Source organism: Theropithecus gelada, chromosome 3 (assembly GCF_003255815.1).
Source record: "Theropithecus gelada isolate Dixy chromosome 3, Tgel_1.0, whole genome shotgun sequence".
NCBI classification, from domain to species: Eukaryota; Metazoa; Chordata; class Mammalia; order Primates; family Cercopithecidae; genus Theropithecus; species Theropithecus gelada.
This window is the reverse complement of record NC_037670.1, coordinates 64,873,107-64,887,685: the sequence shown is the minus strand read 5'-3', so window position 1 is coordinate 64,887,685 and position 14,579 is coordinate 64,873,107. Positions and strand designations below refer to the sequence as shown.

General features: G+C 40.7%; 1 protein-coding gene across 1 annotated transcript in view; it reads left to right on the top strand.

The window, feature by feature from the left end:
- ABCA13 (ATP binding cassette subfamily A member 13) overlaps positions 1-14,579 on the top strand; it is a 505,863-nt gene that overhangs the window by 56,257 nt on the left and 435,027 nt on the right. Inside the window, exons 9-15 of the mRNA XM_025379476.1 lie at positions 2,676-2,840; positions 4,309-4,508; positions 8,005-8,132; positions 8,956-9,056; positions 9,307-9,474; positions 11,163-11,365; positions 12,464-12,603. Coding sequence (XP_025235261.1) covers positions 2,676-2,840; positions 4,309-4,508; positions 8,005-8,132; positions 8,956-9,056; positions 9,307-9,474; positions 11,163-11,365; positions 12,464-12,603 — 1,105 coding nt within the window. The remainder of the gene's footprint in view (positions 1-2,675; positions 2,841-4,308; positions 4,509-8,004; positions 8,133-8,955; positions 9,057-9,306; positions 9,475-11,162; positions 11,366-12,463; positions 12,604-14,579) is intronic.

Sequence of the window (14,579 nt, the reverse complement as noted above, 5' to 3'; positions counted from 1 at the left end):
CACTGTGTATATCAACAAAGCTCCATGGAAATTGTACATCATATATGTGAGCTTTCTGTTGCTGCTATAACAAGTTACCCCCAACATAGTGCCTTAAGGAAACCCACATTTTCTTTTATCATAGTGTTCTGGAGGTCAAACTCCTGAAATGATCTCACTGGGCTAGAATCAAGGTGTCTACAGGGCTGAAGTCCTTCTTGAGGTCAAGGGGACAAACTGTTGTAGGGGAGGAAAAATTATTTTTTTCTCTATTATTCCATATTCAATGGCTGGAGCTCACGAATTAACCTGATAAAAGACAGATAAACAAGAGGAAAACCAGTTATTATGTAGGTATGTATGGGAGTTCACAAAGAGAAATATATAGATGTTCCCTGACAACCATTCTGTTTTTCACTTTCAGTACAGTATTCAGTAAATTACATGAGTTAATAAATACTTTATTATAAAATAAGCTTTGTGTTAGATTATTTTTCCAATAGTAGGCTAATGCATGTGTTCTGTTCACAGTTCAGTTACGCTAGGTTAAGTTTGGTTATGTTTTGAGGTTAGGTGTACTAAATGTGTTTTTGGCTTATGATATTTTCAAGTCGTGATGGATTGATAAGGAAGTAACCTCATTGTAGATCAAGGATCATCTGTATTTTAAGGAAGCAGCCAGATGATTAAGGCTTATACACCACCCAAGTCTATCTAAACAAAGGAAAGGGGGTTTTGGGTTTCTAGGTAGCAAGGCAACTTATGGGAAGGTGAAAGGAGGAAATGTACAGTGAATAAGTTATCCTGTTTTGCAGAGAAATCTCCCAGGTGATCAGAGTTATTTGGAGAAGCAGCTCTCTTTCTGGTAGGAGACATCTTTACAGATGAAAATTATCTTAATAATGTAAATTTTCCTTATAAATCTAAATTTCCTTTACCAAAAGGAAATTTATACTCTATTTTTAAACAGTCATGGAGTGGTAAGAAGTTTTTCCTGCCTCTGCTGGTTTTCAGTTTGTCTTTAGCTCAAAATAATCCATATGCCAAAGAAATATATTTTGGGGTGGCATATTCTGTTTTCTTGCTTTTTCCAGCTTCTAGTGGCCATCCACATTCCTTGAGTTTGAGCCCCTTTCTCAATAATCAAAGCCAGCAATGGCAGGTCAAGTCCTTCCCACATCCCATCACTTGGGCAGTGACATTTTTGCCTCCTTTCTCCAGTAAGAACCCTTGTGGTTACATTGGGCTCACCAGGTTACCCACGATAATCTGCAATATCAAGGCCAGGTGACAAGCAGCCTTAATTTCATCTGCAGCCCTAAATCTCACTTGCCATATAACATAACATATTCATGGGCTCTTGGGATTGGGACATGGACATCTTGGGGACTATTGCCTGCTTCCCACCATTTGTAAGTGTAATTGCCTGCTGGGAGACTCAGCACATGCTGCCCTTGCAAGAGAATAGTCCTCCTCTTTCCCTGCCTCTGCTTCCCAAATTGGAAAATGATTTATCTAACCTCACATCCTCTGTGGAGCTCTTATGACCTCACTTCAGCCTCTGCCTCTACTCCTTCAACCTTCTATAATAGGGCATGTCCCAGGGAACCTGATGACTGCACATCTGCCTCTCATAGACTGTGAACATCTGAGTGGGGACTCGGCCTTATCTCTCTAACATGATACATGGTATTGTTGATTATTTTTAATTAAGGGAAAAAAACCAAAACAAAACATCAGGGACCCTGTGCTTTGACAGCCACAGGTTAATATTTTAAATATTGATCCTAAAAGAACCTAAAAGTGAACACACGGGACTAAAATTAAGCTTTTTGACTATTGCCATTATTTAGTCAATTCAGGCTGTTATAAAAAAAGACCATAGATGGAGTGGCTTGTAAACAACAGAAATTTATCTCGCTGTGTCCTCACATGGTAGAAGGGGTAAGGGAACTCCCTGGGTCTCTTTTATCAGGGTACTAATCCCATTCATAAGAGTTTACCCTCATGATCTGACCAGCTCCCCAAGGCCCCACCTCCTCATACCATCACCTTGTGGGCTAGGATTTCAAAATATGAATTTTGGGAGTGGGGAGTCCACAAGCATTTAGACCATGGCAGTCATCAACAGAATCTCTTAAAGATGACATTAAAATTGTTGTAGGGGAATGTGCATCATTATAACACAAACATAAGTATTTACAAGGCAGTGTTAGGGAACTGTGTTGAAGTTCATGTATAAAATAAAGGAGATTTGGTTCAAAAATATTAAACAGTTTCTGAACCAGGACCTCAATTTGAATCTTTCCAATTTTATCCACATTTGATAATCAGAAAAGAAAATGTTCTTGGCAAAACAACTTTGTTAATCCAAAGTATCAATTAAACTGGGCTGACCCATGTTCACTTTTGGCCTGAGGATCAAAAGAAACAAGATTTGATGTCATTTCCATGTCCTTGGCCTGGAGAAACAGCTGTTCCCATTGTTTGTGGATAAAACTGAAAAATGTAACTTATTTTTTTTAAACTACCAAGTCTTCCCTCAAGGTAAATCACGTGGATATCATCACGTATTACTTCTTCAATCAAGCAAATGTAAGAACTTTTACTATGACAAGATTGTGGTGTTATTTTTAGAAGAGGAAGGTTCTAGGAAAGGAGCTTTACATCTAAATGATTTTTCATATTCTTGTCAGATTCCCACAGACAACTCTTTGGAGAAGATGGTGTGTTCAGCCTTGTCCAGCACATCAGAGGATGAAGCTGAGAAACGGGGCTACGTTGGAGACTGCCACCCCAAGTGGTCAGAAGCCAAAAACTATCTTGTCCATGCAGTCAGCTGGCTGAGAGTCTACCAACAGGTGCTGTCCCCTGTCTATATGTTCTGTTCAAAGGTGTGTCAGTTTGAGTGTCCAAATCCATTCTCCTCCCCGACCCTGCCATGTTGCTTACTGTTGGATTTTATGTTCCTCCCAGGAAAGGGACATAAAATGGCCCCACATCCTGGCCATTGAGTGCACCTTGTCCCATGTGCATCAGCTGGCTCCAGCTCCATAGACCTAGGCCCTCAACACTCATCACCAAACAGTCCATCCTAGGCTTGCACACACACCTTGGCAACTCAGAAGTTCCTAGACCTGTGCTCCGTTATTGGTGCATGAGGTTGCCCTGGAGTACTTTGACCAGCTCTTTGGACGTTTGCATGCTAGCATTCAGCATCCTTCTAGCACTTTGAGCTCTGGACTGGCCTTGTCCCTTCACTCTGGTTTTGACCAGAAGCTCTGTGCACAAACAGTGACTGTGATTTCAGTGACCATAATTTGACAACACGAAGGGAGGCTTTAGTCTGTCTTTACAGAGATGTTGGTGTGGGGCAGGGTGCCTGAGTGATTAGACTGCTCTTGGTCTCAGAAGCTCACAGGACCCTGGCTGTTTCACAGCTTTGTGCTTCTTGGGGAGGTTTTGGAGACTGTGAGGCAGAGCTCCCCTGGCAGTCACTTCCCATTTGTTTTATAAGGTTTTGCTGTCTCCGTCTAATGTTCTTCCTTAAAGAACACACAATTCTTTAACTTTGTCCCCTGCTAATATGTGTCATGTATAAAGGCCAAAATCTCAAATAGTGGATAAAACATCATTAAAAATATATAGGTATTGTTATCTGCTTCGTGGCACTACAGTCATCCAGCACTAAAATAATCAAGGGACAGTGTTGAAATGACCAGCATCCAATGGTCTAGTGGACACTCTTGCTTTGTGCATTATCTGGGTAACATAACTGGTTAATTAAGGCATAGTTAGCACACATACATGCACATCAGGCACCTCCCCATGCTATCAGGGTTGGGCAAGAATGATCTATTTTTGTGTAATGTTGATGATAAACCACATTGCTAATTGACTTCAGTATCATATTCCCCATGTCCATGTCATAAAATGGCACTTAGTAACTATGTATTAACTTTGTTGTATACTTAAAAATATGTAAATATATTTATGTTATCCTAAATATGTCCATTTATGTTTTAAATTATATTTCATTTGTTTAAAGGTGTATGTTATCCCCTTCTCTCTTTTTTTTTCTCTTTGGGGGAAAAAAGAGAAATAAGGCAGAGATTATAAAGTTGTGTGCCTCCATTGTTGCAACATGAAATCTTTAATTTCTGAGTAGAAATTAAATCATAATGCAATTGCTAACAGACATTTTAATTTACCAAAAAATAAAGATTGGTTGTCTGTCATCTACAGCGGTCTGTTAAAATTTCTTAACTAAATACTATTCTTTCCAATTTGCTGTTATTAATGCTAGTATTTTTGTTTCCGAATTTGTAGGTGTTTGATCAGTGGCAACAGGGTAGTCTGCTTCAGAAGACACTCACAGGCATGGGCCATAGTCTGGAGGCTCTCAGGAATCAGTTTGAAAAAGAGAGCAAGCCCTGGAAGGTGGTGGAAGCTCTGCACACTGTGCTGCTCCTGCTGAATGATAGCTTGGCAGCAGATGGCCCAAAAGATAATCATACATTTCCAAAGATGTAAGGCGCATTTCCCTGTTTGATTATTGATTAAGTGGATGATGCAGAATTTTAAAGAGTGCATGATGATACAGAATGTGTTAGGAACACATTGTGTAAAACTACAGCTAAACAATGAATTTCTAGTTAGCAAATGGGAAATCAGAGGCTTTCATTGTGGACCATCGCCAGGGTAGAAGTCTTGGCAGCACTCTGGATGCCTATTCAGAGGCTGCAATACACCGAATATGGGAACAATATTTGAGAAGATGTCAGTTTCCTGGATTTTAGATTTTATGTCTTTGGCATTTGTTTAAAAATGAATAAGTACATTTCAGAGGCATTTTTATGTACAGAACTACCTTACATGAGTAGCTCTTTTCCTAGAATCTTCCTCTTCTAAAAATATGTTTTTATATTTACTTAAAGATTTTGTATAGTTGAAGCATTTACATAAGGTCTAGAAATATTTTAGAAGTAGGAAATGATGGAACTTGTTTCTTCCTTTTTAAAGATAACCACAATTTATTCACCAAAATAGCCGACTAGATCTTTTCCCTCAGTAGGTGTGGCAGTTTGTAGTAACTTTGATCTTATTATCTTTCTGAAGTTAAGGGTCTCTTTGGAAAAGAACAATATGATTTCTCAATATTATCTCAAAAATGTTCATTTCAAACCAGGTCACACAAATTCTTGCTCTCTGTGTACCATGAAGGAAAGTTGTGATGACAGAATTGGATAGGACCATATTGTGTTATTATGATTACTTAAGAAATAGCAATTCTAAACACTTTGAATTCTTTCACATATTCTGGAACTGTTAGCAAACAGGATCTTGCTTTCAAAGGTCCTATTTCCTAACTTTTACTTAAGAGATGTTCTAGGGCATGAGGTGATGGTGCTAGAGGCAGCAATACAGTTCCCCATCAGAGCCATAGAAGCTGCAGGAGGATGGATGCAGGGAGCCAGCAAGGATGCCTTGAAGCAGTGATCTAGGCAAAGGGCAGGGACAAAACATCTGTCATAAATGAACAAATGCAGGGACATTGCATTGGGGATATTGAAAACCTCCCTGCTGGTCTGTTACTTAATGCACATTAATAGAAACACCACATTAAGTAATTATCCCACAAATCTCGAATGCCCCCTGGCACTTTAACCTAGGATTTTGCCTGCTCTGTGCCAGGCCAGGGGATTGAAGCCCCAGGAAGCTGTATCTGGCTCTTAGTCCTACAAAGATTGGGGAAGCTGAAGACTACACCACACTCTAGGTACGAAGCTAGGATAGCCCTCATTCTTCTGCCCACCTATATAATTTCCACACATTCTCAGTGCCAGGAAGGTGAGGCTCAAACACTGGCTTTGCTTTTTTTTTCTTTGTTTTGTTTTGCTTTGAGACAGAGTCTCGCTCTGTCGCCCAGGCTGAAGTAGGATGGCGCGATCTTGGCTCCCCGCAACCTCCACCTCTCAGACTCAAGCGATTCTCCTGCCTTAGCCTCCTGAGTAGCTGGGATTACAGGCTCAAGCCACTACTGCCCAGCTAATTTTTGCAATTTTAGTAGAGACAGGGTTTCACCATATTGGCCAGGCTGAACTTGAACTCCTGGCATCAAGTGATCTGCCCTCCTTGGCCTCCCAAAGTGCTGGAATTCCAGGCGTGAGCCACCACACCTGGCCACCTTCAGCCTTCTTTACATCTTTCTGAGATTCACATGCACCCTTAGCAGAAAACTGTGTATCTTTTGTCATTAGCTTTGGTCCAAGAAACCCTATCTTTTTTTTCCTACCCTGTCTCCACAGCCAATTGTTCATATCTTTTTCTTTTCCTAAGCTGCAGTGTTCACCCAAAAGAAATGGAAATCACACCAGACTCTCAGTTTTCTACTGAGTCCTTCATGCCATTACAGACTGCCTTTTCTTCTCCAGGTTCTGTCTGGTTCCTGCCCACATCCCTGCATTCGGGGTGGCTGAGGTGTGGGAGCTCTTCACCCAGGCTCTAGCAGATAGCCTGGATTTTGGCAAGGCAAGGACTCACAGAGGTGCCTCTGGGCCCTCCAGCAAGGACTCGCCCTTCAATGTCGCACGTTGTTGTGAATGTGAAGCCTCTGTTCACAGAGGTGGGGGGAATAGTCCCTAGGGTCTGGCCATGTGGTATCCTTGCTTGTCAGAGTTTAAAGAGACTTGACAGTAAGATCCAGGTTCCAAGCCACACAGCATTTCTTTTTTCCTTGGGGAAAATAAGATAATCTCTTTCTCACTTTTTAGTTCTTTCCAGGAACCACTCTGCTTCCTTCTCAGTGTAACCCAAAGAGTCAGAGCAAGGACTAACCTAAGCCCAGTTCATTCTGCAGGTGGCCAGTTCCAAAAGCCGTGCTTCCAGCTTCACTATAGCACGAGGTGTCAGGATTCTGGTCAGCAGCCAGAAACCTCAAGCATGTGGCTGTGATGGAGCAATTGCTTCACGTTGTAGGGTGATGACTTGGGGATGGGTACCACTTCCTGCTGGTGCTCATAGGAGAATTATCACTGGGACCTTGTTCGCTCTCTCTATTCCCTCTATAGTTGTCAGGTCCATCAGCTCTCCAGCTAGATGATAGCAGCAACTATTTATCAAGCCTGTGTTCAACCCCAAATTATCAAGGTTCCGTGAAGAGACTGACCTCTATGACACAGAAGTCCAAATGGATGCCAGGCGCTCAAAGCTGTGGGATGGCTCCAGCCAGTGGAACATTTTGCTTGGGCTTCAAGTAGCTACATCTCTTTCTGCTGTTCTCTTTTTGTAGCTTGCCTCGTTTATCAAGGGTAAGGATTCCATGTAATTGCTCAAAGACACAGAAAGCCTGGAGTCTCCTGCTTTGGGCAGTTCTGCCGCCCACAGTGTGACTGTGTCTTGCTCCTCCCTCTCCCATATTTATTTCCAATTTCAGGTTCTTCACATTATCAAACTCATTTTCTTTCCAGCTTCTCTTCTCAGTTATTTCTTCCATGTCTGGAGCCCATTAGTCTGACACTCCAGGGACTATTTGTATTGAGCTGCCTGGCTGGTCATTCTTCCTTTGACTTTGGAGAATCCTATAGGCATTGCCAATTGGCCCAAGTTGGGACCACTGCAATGGGTCCTGTCCACCACCACACACCATCTTTATATTTTGAAACTTTTCTCAAAATATTTTTCTATGTCTCATTAACTATAGGCTTCAAGGCAAATGTTTTTAGATCCCATATGAAACTTTATCATAACCCTCACTTCTTTTACACACTACTAGGAATATACTTTTCCATTTTGGAGTAAAGAGAATGTTTAATCCACATTCAGTACCAAAAGAATCTCCAAATCGGGTGACTCAAACAATGCAATTCGTCAAGAACCTGGTTGTGTGATGAAGTGTGACTTTCAGTGTGGTGAACACACTTCTCAAAGTAGTGGAATATTTTCCTTTGAATGGAATTTTTATTTCCCTAGTTGGCACTTTGAACTACCTTTCATTTTATTTCGTTTATTTATTTTTGCACTCAGATTACAGCGTCTGTGGAAATTGCAAAGCTTGCTGCAAAACCTGCCCCAGTGGCCGGCACTGAAGAGATTTCTTCAGCTTGATGGAGCTCTCAGAAATGCGATAGCTCAGAATTTACATTTTGTCCAAGGTAAGCTAGCTCTGGTGTTCTTTGTCCCCGACTCACTAAGAGTAAACATGAAATTTATTGGAAAATGGACTTGAAACTGCCTGACACATTGTAAAGTTGGGAGATAACTTTGCTGGTGTCGTATGCATATTTATGCTTTGCTCTGATGCCTTCTAGGGAATTTAAAATACAACACACCAAGGCTAAATAAACAATGGGGGCACTGTGAAGAGCGCATCCTTCTGTTTTCCTTAAGCCCATCCTGTGGCCTATGACAAGCAGTGTCCTAGGGCTGGGTTGACTTTCACATTCACAGCAGCATCCATGGTTTTCAGGCTGGAAAGGGACCTTAGTGCATTGTGAATAAGCGAATCTTTTGTATTCTGTTCCTTCTACTGCCTCCTCCCACCGCTGCTTCTTGGTGTCTGGTAGGGAGATCGTGTTCCCCCTGGGTTTGCAGAATGCCCTTCTTTGAACTTTCTTGACTATGGTGAGCATTATTCCTTCGGCCCTCTTCTGAGGAAGTCGGGTTTGCACTTTTGCCCAGATGGGCTGCAGCCGTTTCATTTTCTCAGGGAGGAGAGGGAAAATGTGAGGGGGTTGTTGCTTTAGAAGCAAAACTCTTCTGTAACTGATAACTCATACTCACTAGTCTTTGGAAAGGATAAAATGATATTACAATGACTCCTGTTTTCCTTTCTAAGAAAGAGAAGAAAATGTATGATAATAGGTCAAGTTTTTAAAAATCCATGTTTTCAGGATCCAGTTTATTGATTCATGGCCATGTGTAGGAGTCAAGCTTACCTACCGTAGGTGAATAATGATCAATTTGTCTACTTTGCAGAAGTCCTCATTTGCCTGGAGACGTCAGCTAATGATTTTAAATGGTTTGAACTTGACCAGTTGAAACTGGAAAAGGATGTGTTCTTTTGGGAGCTAAAACAGGTAAAGCACAGCAAAGAGTTATAAATAAGCAATTTTAATAAAACATTCAAGAAGCTCTTGCAATATTCAATTTTGCTCCTTTTGTGAATTGTGCTAGCAAAAAAAGGGAACAATATGCAGGTTTTCCAAAACCTTATGTTGTGTTTAAAATGTTTATCATTGCTTATTGTATTTGCAGTTCTTGAGCCCATGAAAAGGGTATCTAAGCCTCTTTAAATGTTACTCCTTCCCACTCTTATTAATCTTTTAGATGTTGGCGAAGAATGCTGTCTGCCCAAATGGTGGTTTCTCTGAGAAGGAGGTCTTTTTGCCCCCTGGAAACTCCAGCATATGGAATGGTCTCCAGGGACTGGTGTGCTATTGTAACTCCTCTGAGACCAGTGTTTTAAACAAGCTACTTGGTTCAGTAGAGGATGCTGTAAGTATTCTACCATCTTAGCTCTTCTAAGAGCACCAGTTTAAGATTAAATTCACCAAAGATGCTAATATTTAACCTGGAGTTTTGATGAGGAAAGTTTTGCCATGAGCCCATACACTTAAAGGAAGGTGGCTCTCTGAACTTCAGCCGCCCTTCAGTGCTGGCCCTTCTGTCTGACTGAAGGGTTGTATGCCACCCGCCTGGCCAAAACCTACTTGAAATTCCTCAAACTTTCAAAACAGGCCACTTCTGCTTTTCTGGCTTCCTGGATCCTTGATCTGCCTCATTCTTGGCTGCACATGCTAAGAACAGCAGAGGAGTCTCTCTGGTGATTAGTCATTCCCAGCAAAGGGCTGGGCATGGTAGCTCATGCCTGTAGTCTCTGCACTTTGAGAGGTCTAGGTGGGCAGATCTTTTGAGCCCAGGAGTTTAAGACCAACATGGGCAATATAGCTAAACCCCATCTCTACAAAAACAAAAACAAAAATTAGCCAGATGTGGTGGCACACACCTGTAATACCAGCTACTCAGGAGGCTGAGGTGGGAGAATTGCTTGAGCCCAGCAAGTCAAGGCTGCAGTGAGCCATAATCACACCATTGCACTCCAGCCTGGGTAACAATGTGAGACCCTATTAAAAAAATGAAAAAAAAAAAAAAAAAAAAAAAAAAAAAAAAAAAAAGAAGAATAGTGTATGTGAATGCATGCCGGCACAAAAAAATTACCTGTTTGCAAATACCTTTCTTGTGACTGGATGTCAGCTCTTTCCTGGCAGAAATCCCATCCCAAATTTCTTTTTATCTGTAAAGCCTAACTTGTAGTCTCATATAAAGCAGGAAACTATATATTTACAGGTTACGTATACTTGAGATAGCCTTTCTGATGATGCCTAGGATACATATCACTAACAAATCACCCCAAAGTTCAGTGACCTAAAACAAAGCACATTCTTTTCTTTCTCTTCCGACTATGGATTGACTGGGCTCAGTGGGGGTGGTTCTTCTGATGGTCTTACTGGGCATCATTCATGTAGTTGCAGTCAGGTGGCTGTGAGGACTGGAGTCTGGTTAGCTAGGATACTGAGATGAAGGCCTCTCACTCTCCTCTCAGACTCAAGATGTCTCTTCTCCAGGTAGCCTCTCCATATGGCCTTTCAGCAGGGTAACCAGACTTCTGACATGGCTATCCAGGGATCCTGCACACAGGATCAGGCAAGGAGGGAGAGTAGAAGCTGCCACTCCTCAGAGAAGGTAGAACTGGAACTGGCACAATCTGGCACAATTCACTTCTGCTGCCTTTTATGGGTTTGTGTGAGCCGGATCTCAGCCTAGAGGAATTGTGGAAGGTGGTACTAAGAATAAGACTCTCAGGGGGTCTTGATTCACAGGCTACTTGTCACAACCAGCGAACACAGATAGCTATGACACTGTGTTCAGTGTCAAGCTATCAAGAAATAAAATATTCACTTTATTATTGCATTAAGTTTTATTTTTGGACTTATTAACCTGAACATGAGTAAAGATTCAAGTCTGGAACTATAACTTAGATAATTACCATGCCATAGGGCACGATCTTTGATGTACAGTTTGAGTGGACCCCTTGTTAAGTGATACAAGGTAAAGGCCGCATCTCAAATACCCACATTTGAATTGATTATTTATTATAAGCAATATCTTCTTTTCTTGTTAAGGATCGTATTTTGCAAGAGGTCATTACTTGGCGCACAAATATGTCAGTTTTAATACCTGAAGAATATTTGGACTGGCAGGAACTTGAGACGCAGCTGTCAGAAGCAAGCGTTTCCTGTACTCGGCTCTTCCTGCTGCTGGGAGCCGATACCTCTCCTGAGAATGTCTTTTCTAGTGACTGTAAGCCCCAGCTTGTCTCCACAGTGTAAGTACATGTTTGTGGGAAACTTATAAACAATCGGGACATCAAAATGATTTCAACTGCACCTTCCACACAAATGATAAATCAATATGGCAGATTATATTTTGAATAGAAAGAGGTTCTATTTATTTTAAAAATATTAAACTACTGGTACTGTTGGAAAGCATCTAAAAACTGTAAAATATGAAACGATTCCCTTAATGTTTAACCACTGACTTAATCTTTCATTAGAAATTGAGGATCCCTGGTAAGTCCAAGGTATGCATGTGATTGAAGTTCTTCTTTGTGTCATTACTCAGAAATCATGCATTAACTACCAAAAGGAAGCTTCTCTCGGGAGCTGTAACTGTACATAAAATTTGCCTTGTTTTTATTTTATGACTCTGTGAATTATATGTGTGATCAATTTCCATTTTCCTTGACTGCTAGGAAGTTCTTCATCAAATATGTCAAATAGGGAATATTTATTTTCTTTTTTTTTTTTTTTTTTTTGTTGAGACAGAGTCTTGCTTTGTCGCCCAGCCTGGAGTGCAGTGGCCGGATCTCAGCTCACTGCAAGCTCCGCCTCCCGGGTTCACGCCATTCTCCTGCCTCAGCCTCCTGAGTAGCTGGGACTACAGGCGCCCGCCACCTCGCCCGGCTAGGTTTTTGTATTTTTTAGTAGAGATGGGGTTTCACCGTGTTAGCAAGGATGGTCTCGATCTCCTGACCTTGTGATCCGCCCGTCTCGGCCTCCCAAAGTGCTGGGATTACAGGCTTGAGCCACCGCGCCCGGCGGAATATTTATTTTCTTAAAGTTCACTTCCTGTTGTGGTCTTTAATTTTCCTTTTTTTTTACTTGTTGACTTGTTCTGTCTTATATTTTATGTATTCTCATAAATTGCTTTCCTCATTTTTCAAGTCAAAGTAGAAGAGTGTGTAAACAAACTAAAAAAATTAGTAGAACTATTTCTACCACTTACGTAAGATTCTATTTCCTTACATAAGTGGACTGCCATGCATTTGCATATATTTGTTTTTAGAAAAATTTATAATGATCTAACTGTCATCTGCAAGATCATTTTTAAATTTTAATTTTCTCTGGATTCTTTTTGACTGCAGGATATTTCATACACTTGAAAAAGCACAGTTTTCCCTGGAACAAGCATATTATTGGAAAGACTTCATAAAGTTTATCAGGAAGACTTGCGAAGTGGCCCATTATGTAAATATGCAAGACAGTTTCCAGAACAGACTATTGGGTAAGTCAGTAGCCTAAATTACAGGAATGGGGGATGTTTTCCCCCTTTAGTGAGGTAACATAATTTCCTGAGAGTCTATCCTATTTAACAAAGGGGGACTTAAAATGGGTCGCTCTCCACGCACAATTTGGCATTGTGATTATAATTTTTTCTCATTAATTATGACAAGATCTACCAGAAGTCCTGGTTTGACTGAGCCATGTTGTTCCTGCAAAATTTGTAATAGTGACTCCTTTTACTCTCAAGACTGTCCTAGTTTGGGTGATAAATACTTCTATATGCAGACTAGTCATGATCCTACTTACAAGAGTCCAGATTTTCTGCTGTGGCCCTTCTCACTTTACTTAGCATTAAGATTGATGCTCCAACTGGGGACAACACCCCATGATCTTGTAGAATGAAACACAAACTGCTTTTCTCTATACACACTCTGAACACTTCCAACACTTCTGTGACCATATGTGTGGATTTGTTCCCCAACAAGCAATTCTCCATTTCTCCACTGACCATAACTGGGTATCCTACACTCTCTACCTGGAATTAGCATCAGATCCTACAGGTTAAGGGCTCAGTCCCACAAGATTGCCCCTACTTCAGAGGCCAACCCCAAGTTCAGGCTTCCCTTCTCACTTCTGATCAATTGAGTATAAATCAGGATTCCCATGAGCCTCTTGTTGTGTTCAGTAATTTGCTGATACAAGTCACAGAATGCAGAAAAACAGTTTACTTCCTAGGTTACTGGTTTATTAAGCAGAAATAATTTAGGAACAGTAGATGGAAGAAATGCATAGGGTGAGGTATGTGGGAGCATGGAGCTTCTATGCCCTCTCCAGGCCTACCACCCTCCCAGCACCTCCATGTCCTCATCAACCTACGAGCATTCTGAACACTGCCCTTTTGGGTTTTTATGGAAGCTTCCTTATGTAGGCATGATATCTTAAATCATTGGCCATTAGTGATTGACTCAACCACTATCCCTCTCTCCCCTACCTAGAGGTTAGAGGGAAGGTAAGAGAATGAGAGAGGGGAGGCAGAAGTTACAGTGAGCCAAGATCGTACCACTGCACTCCAGCCTGGGCAACAGCGTAAGATTCTGTCTCAAGAAAAAAAAAAAAAATTCAAGCTTAACTTCCCTTTAATGAGAAAACACATTCTGAATGTTTTAATATTTTGAATTTGTTGAGATATGCTTTATGGCCTATATGTTCATTGATAAATGTATGTGCTCCTCGAAAGAATGTGAATTCTGTCATTGCTGGATAGAGTAGTTTATATTGTTAATTAGGTCAACTATATTAATTGTGTTGCTCAAATCATTCATATCTTATTTGTGTCTTATTTGCTTCTTTTATCAGTTACTAATACAAAATACAAGTAGATTTGTCTATTTTCTTTTTGTTTTATCAGAATATGCTGCATATAATTTGAAGTTATATTATTAGGTGCAAAAAATCTACAATAAATATATATTCTTACTGGATGAACTCTTCTCATTAGGAAATGACACTCTTGCTGTAGAATTGTTTTTGCCTTAAAAATTGGCATAATCTAATGAAATGGTAGTATTAGTCCTAGTTGGTGCCCCAATGTTTAGCTGAAACACCACTTTAGTTAAATTTATTATTATTTTTTCTCTTTTGATGCTATTGAAAATAGATTTGCTTTCCTTTACAATTGTTAATTGTTGGTGTATAGAAATGCAACTGATTTTTGGTTAATGATTTTGTATCTTGCCACTTTGCTCACTTAGTTTATTAGTTCTAACAGTTTTTTTGTGTGTTGAATATTTAGCGTTTTCTATATATAGGTTTACGTTATCTGTGAAAATAAATAATTTTATTTGGATTTCCTTCCTTCCTTCCTTCCTTCCTTCCTTCCTTCCTTCCTTCCTTCCTTCCTTCCTTCCTTCCTTCCTTCCTTCCTTCCTTCCTTCCTTCCTTCCCTCCCCTCCCCTCCCCTCCCCTCCCCTCCCCTCC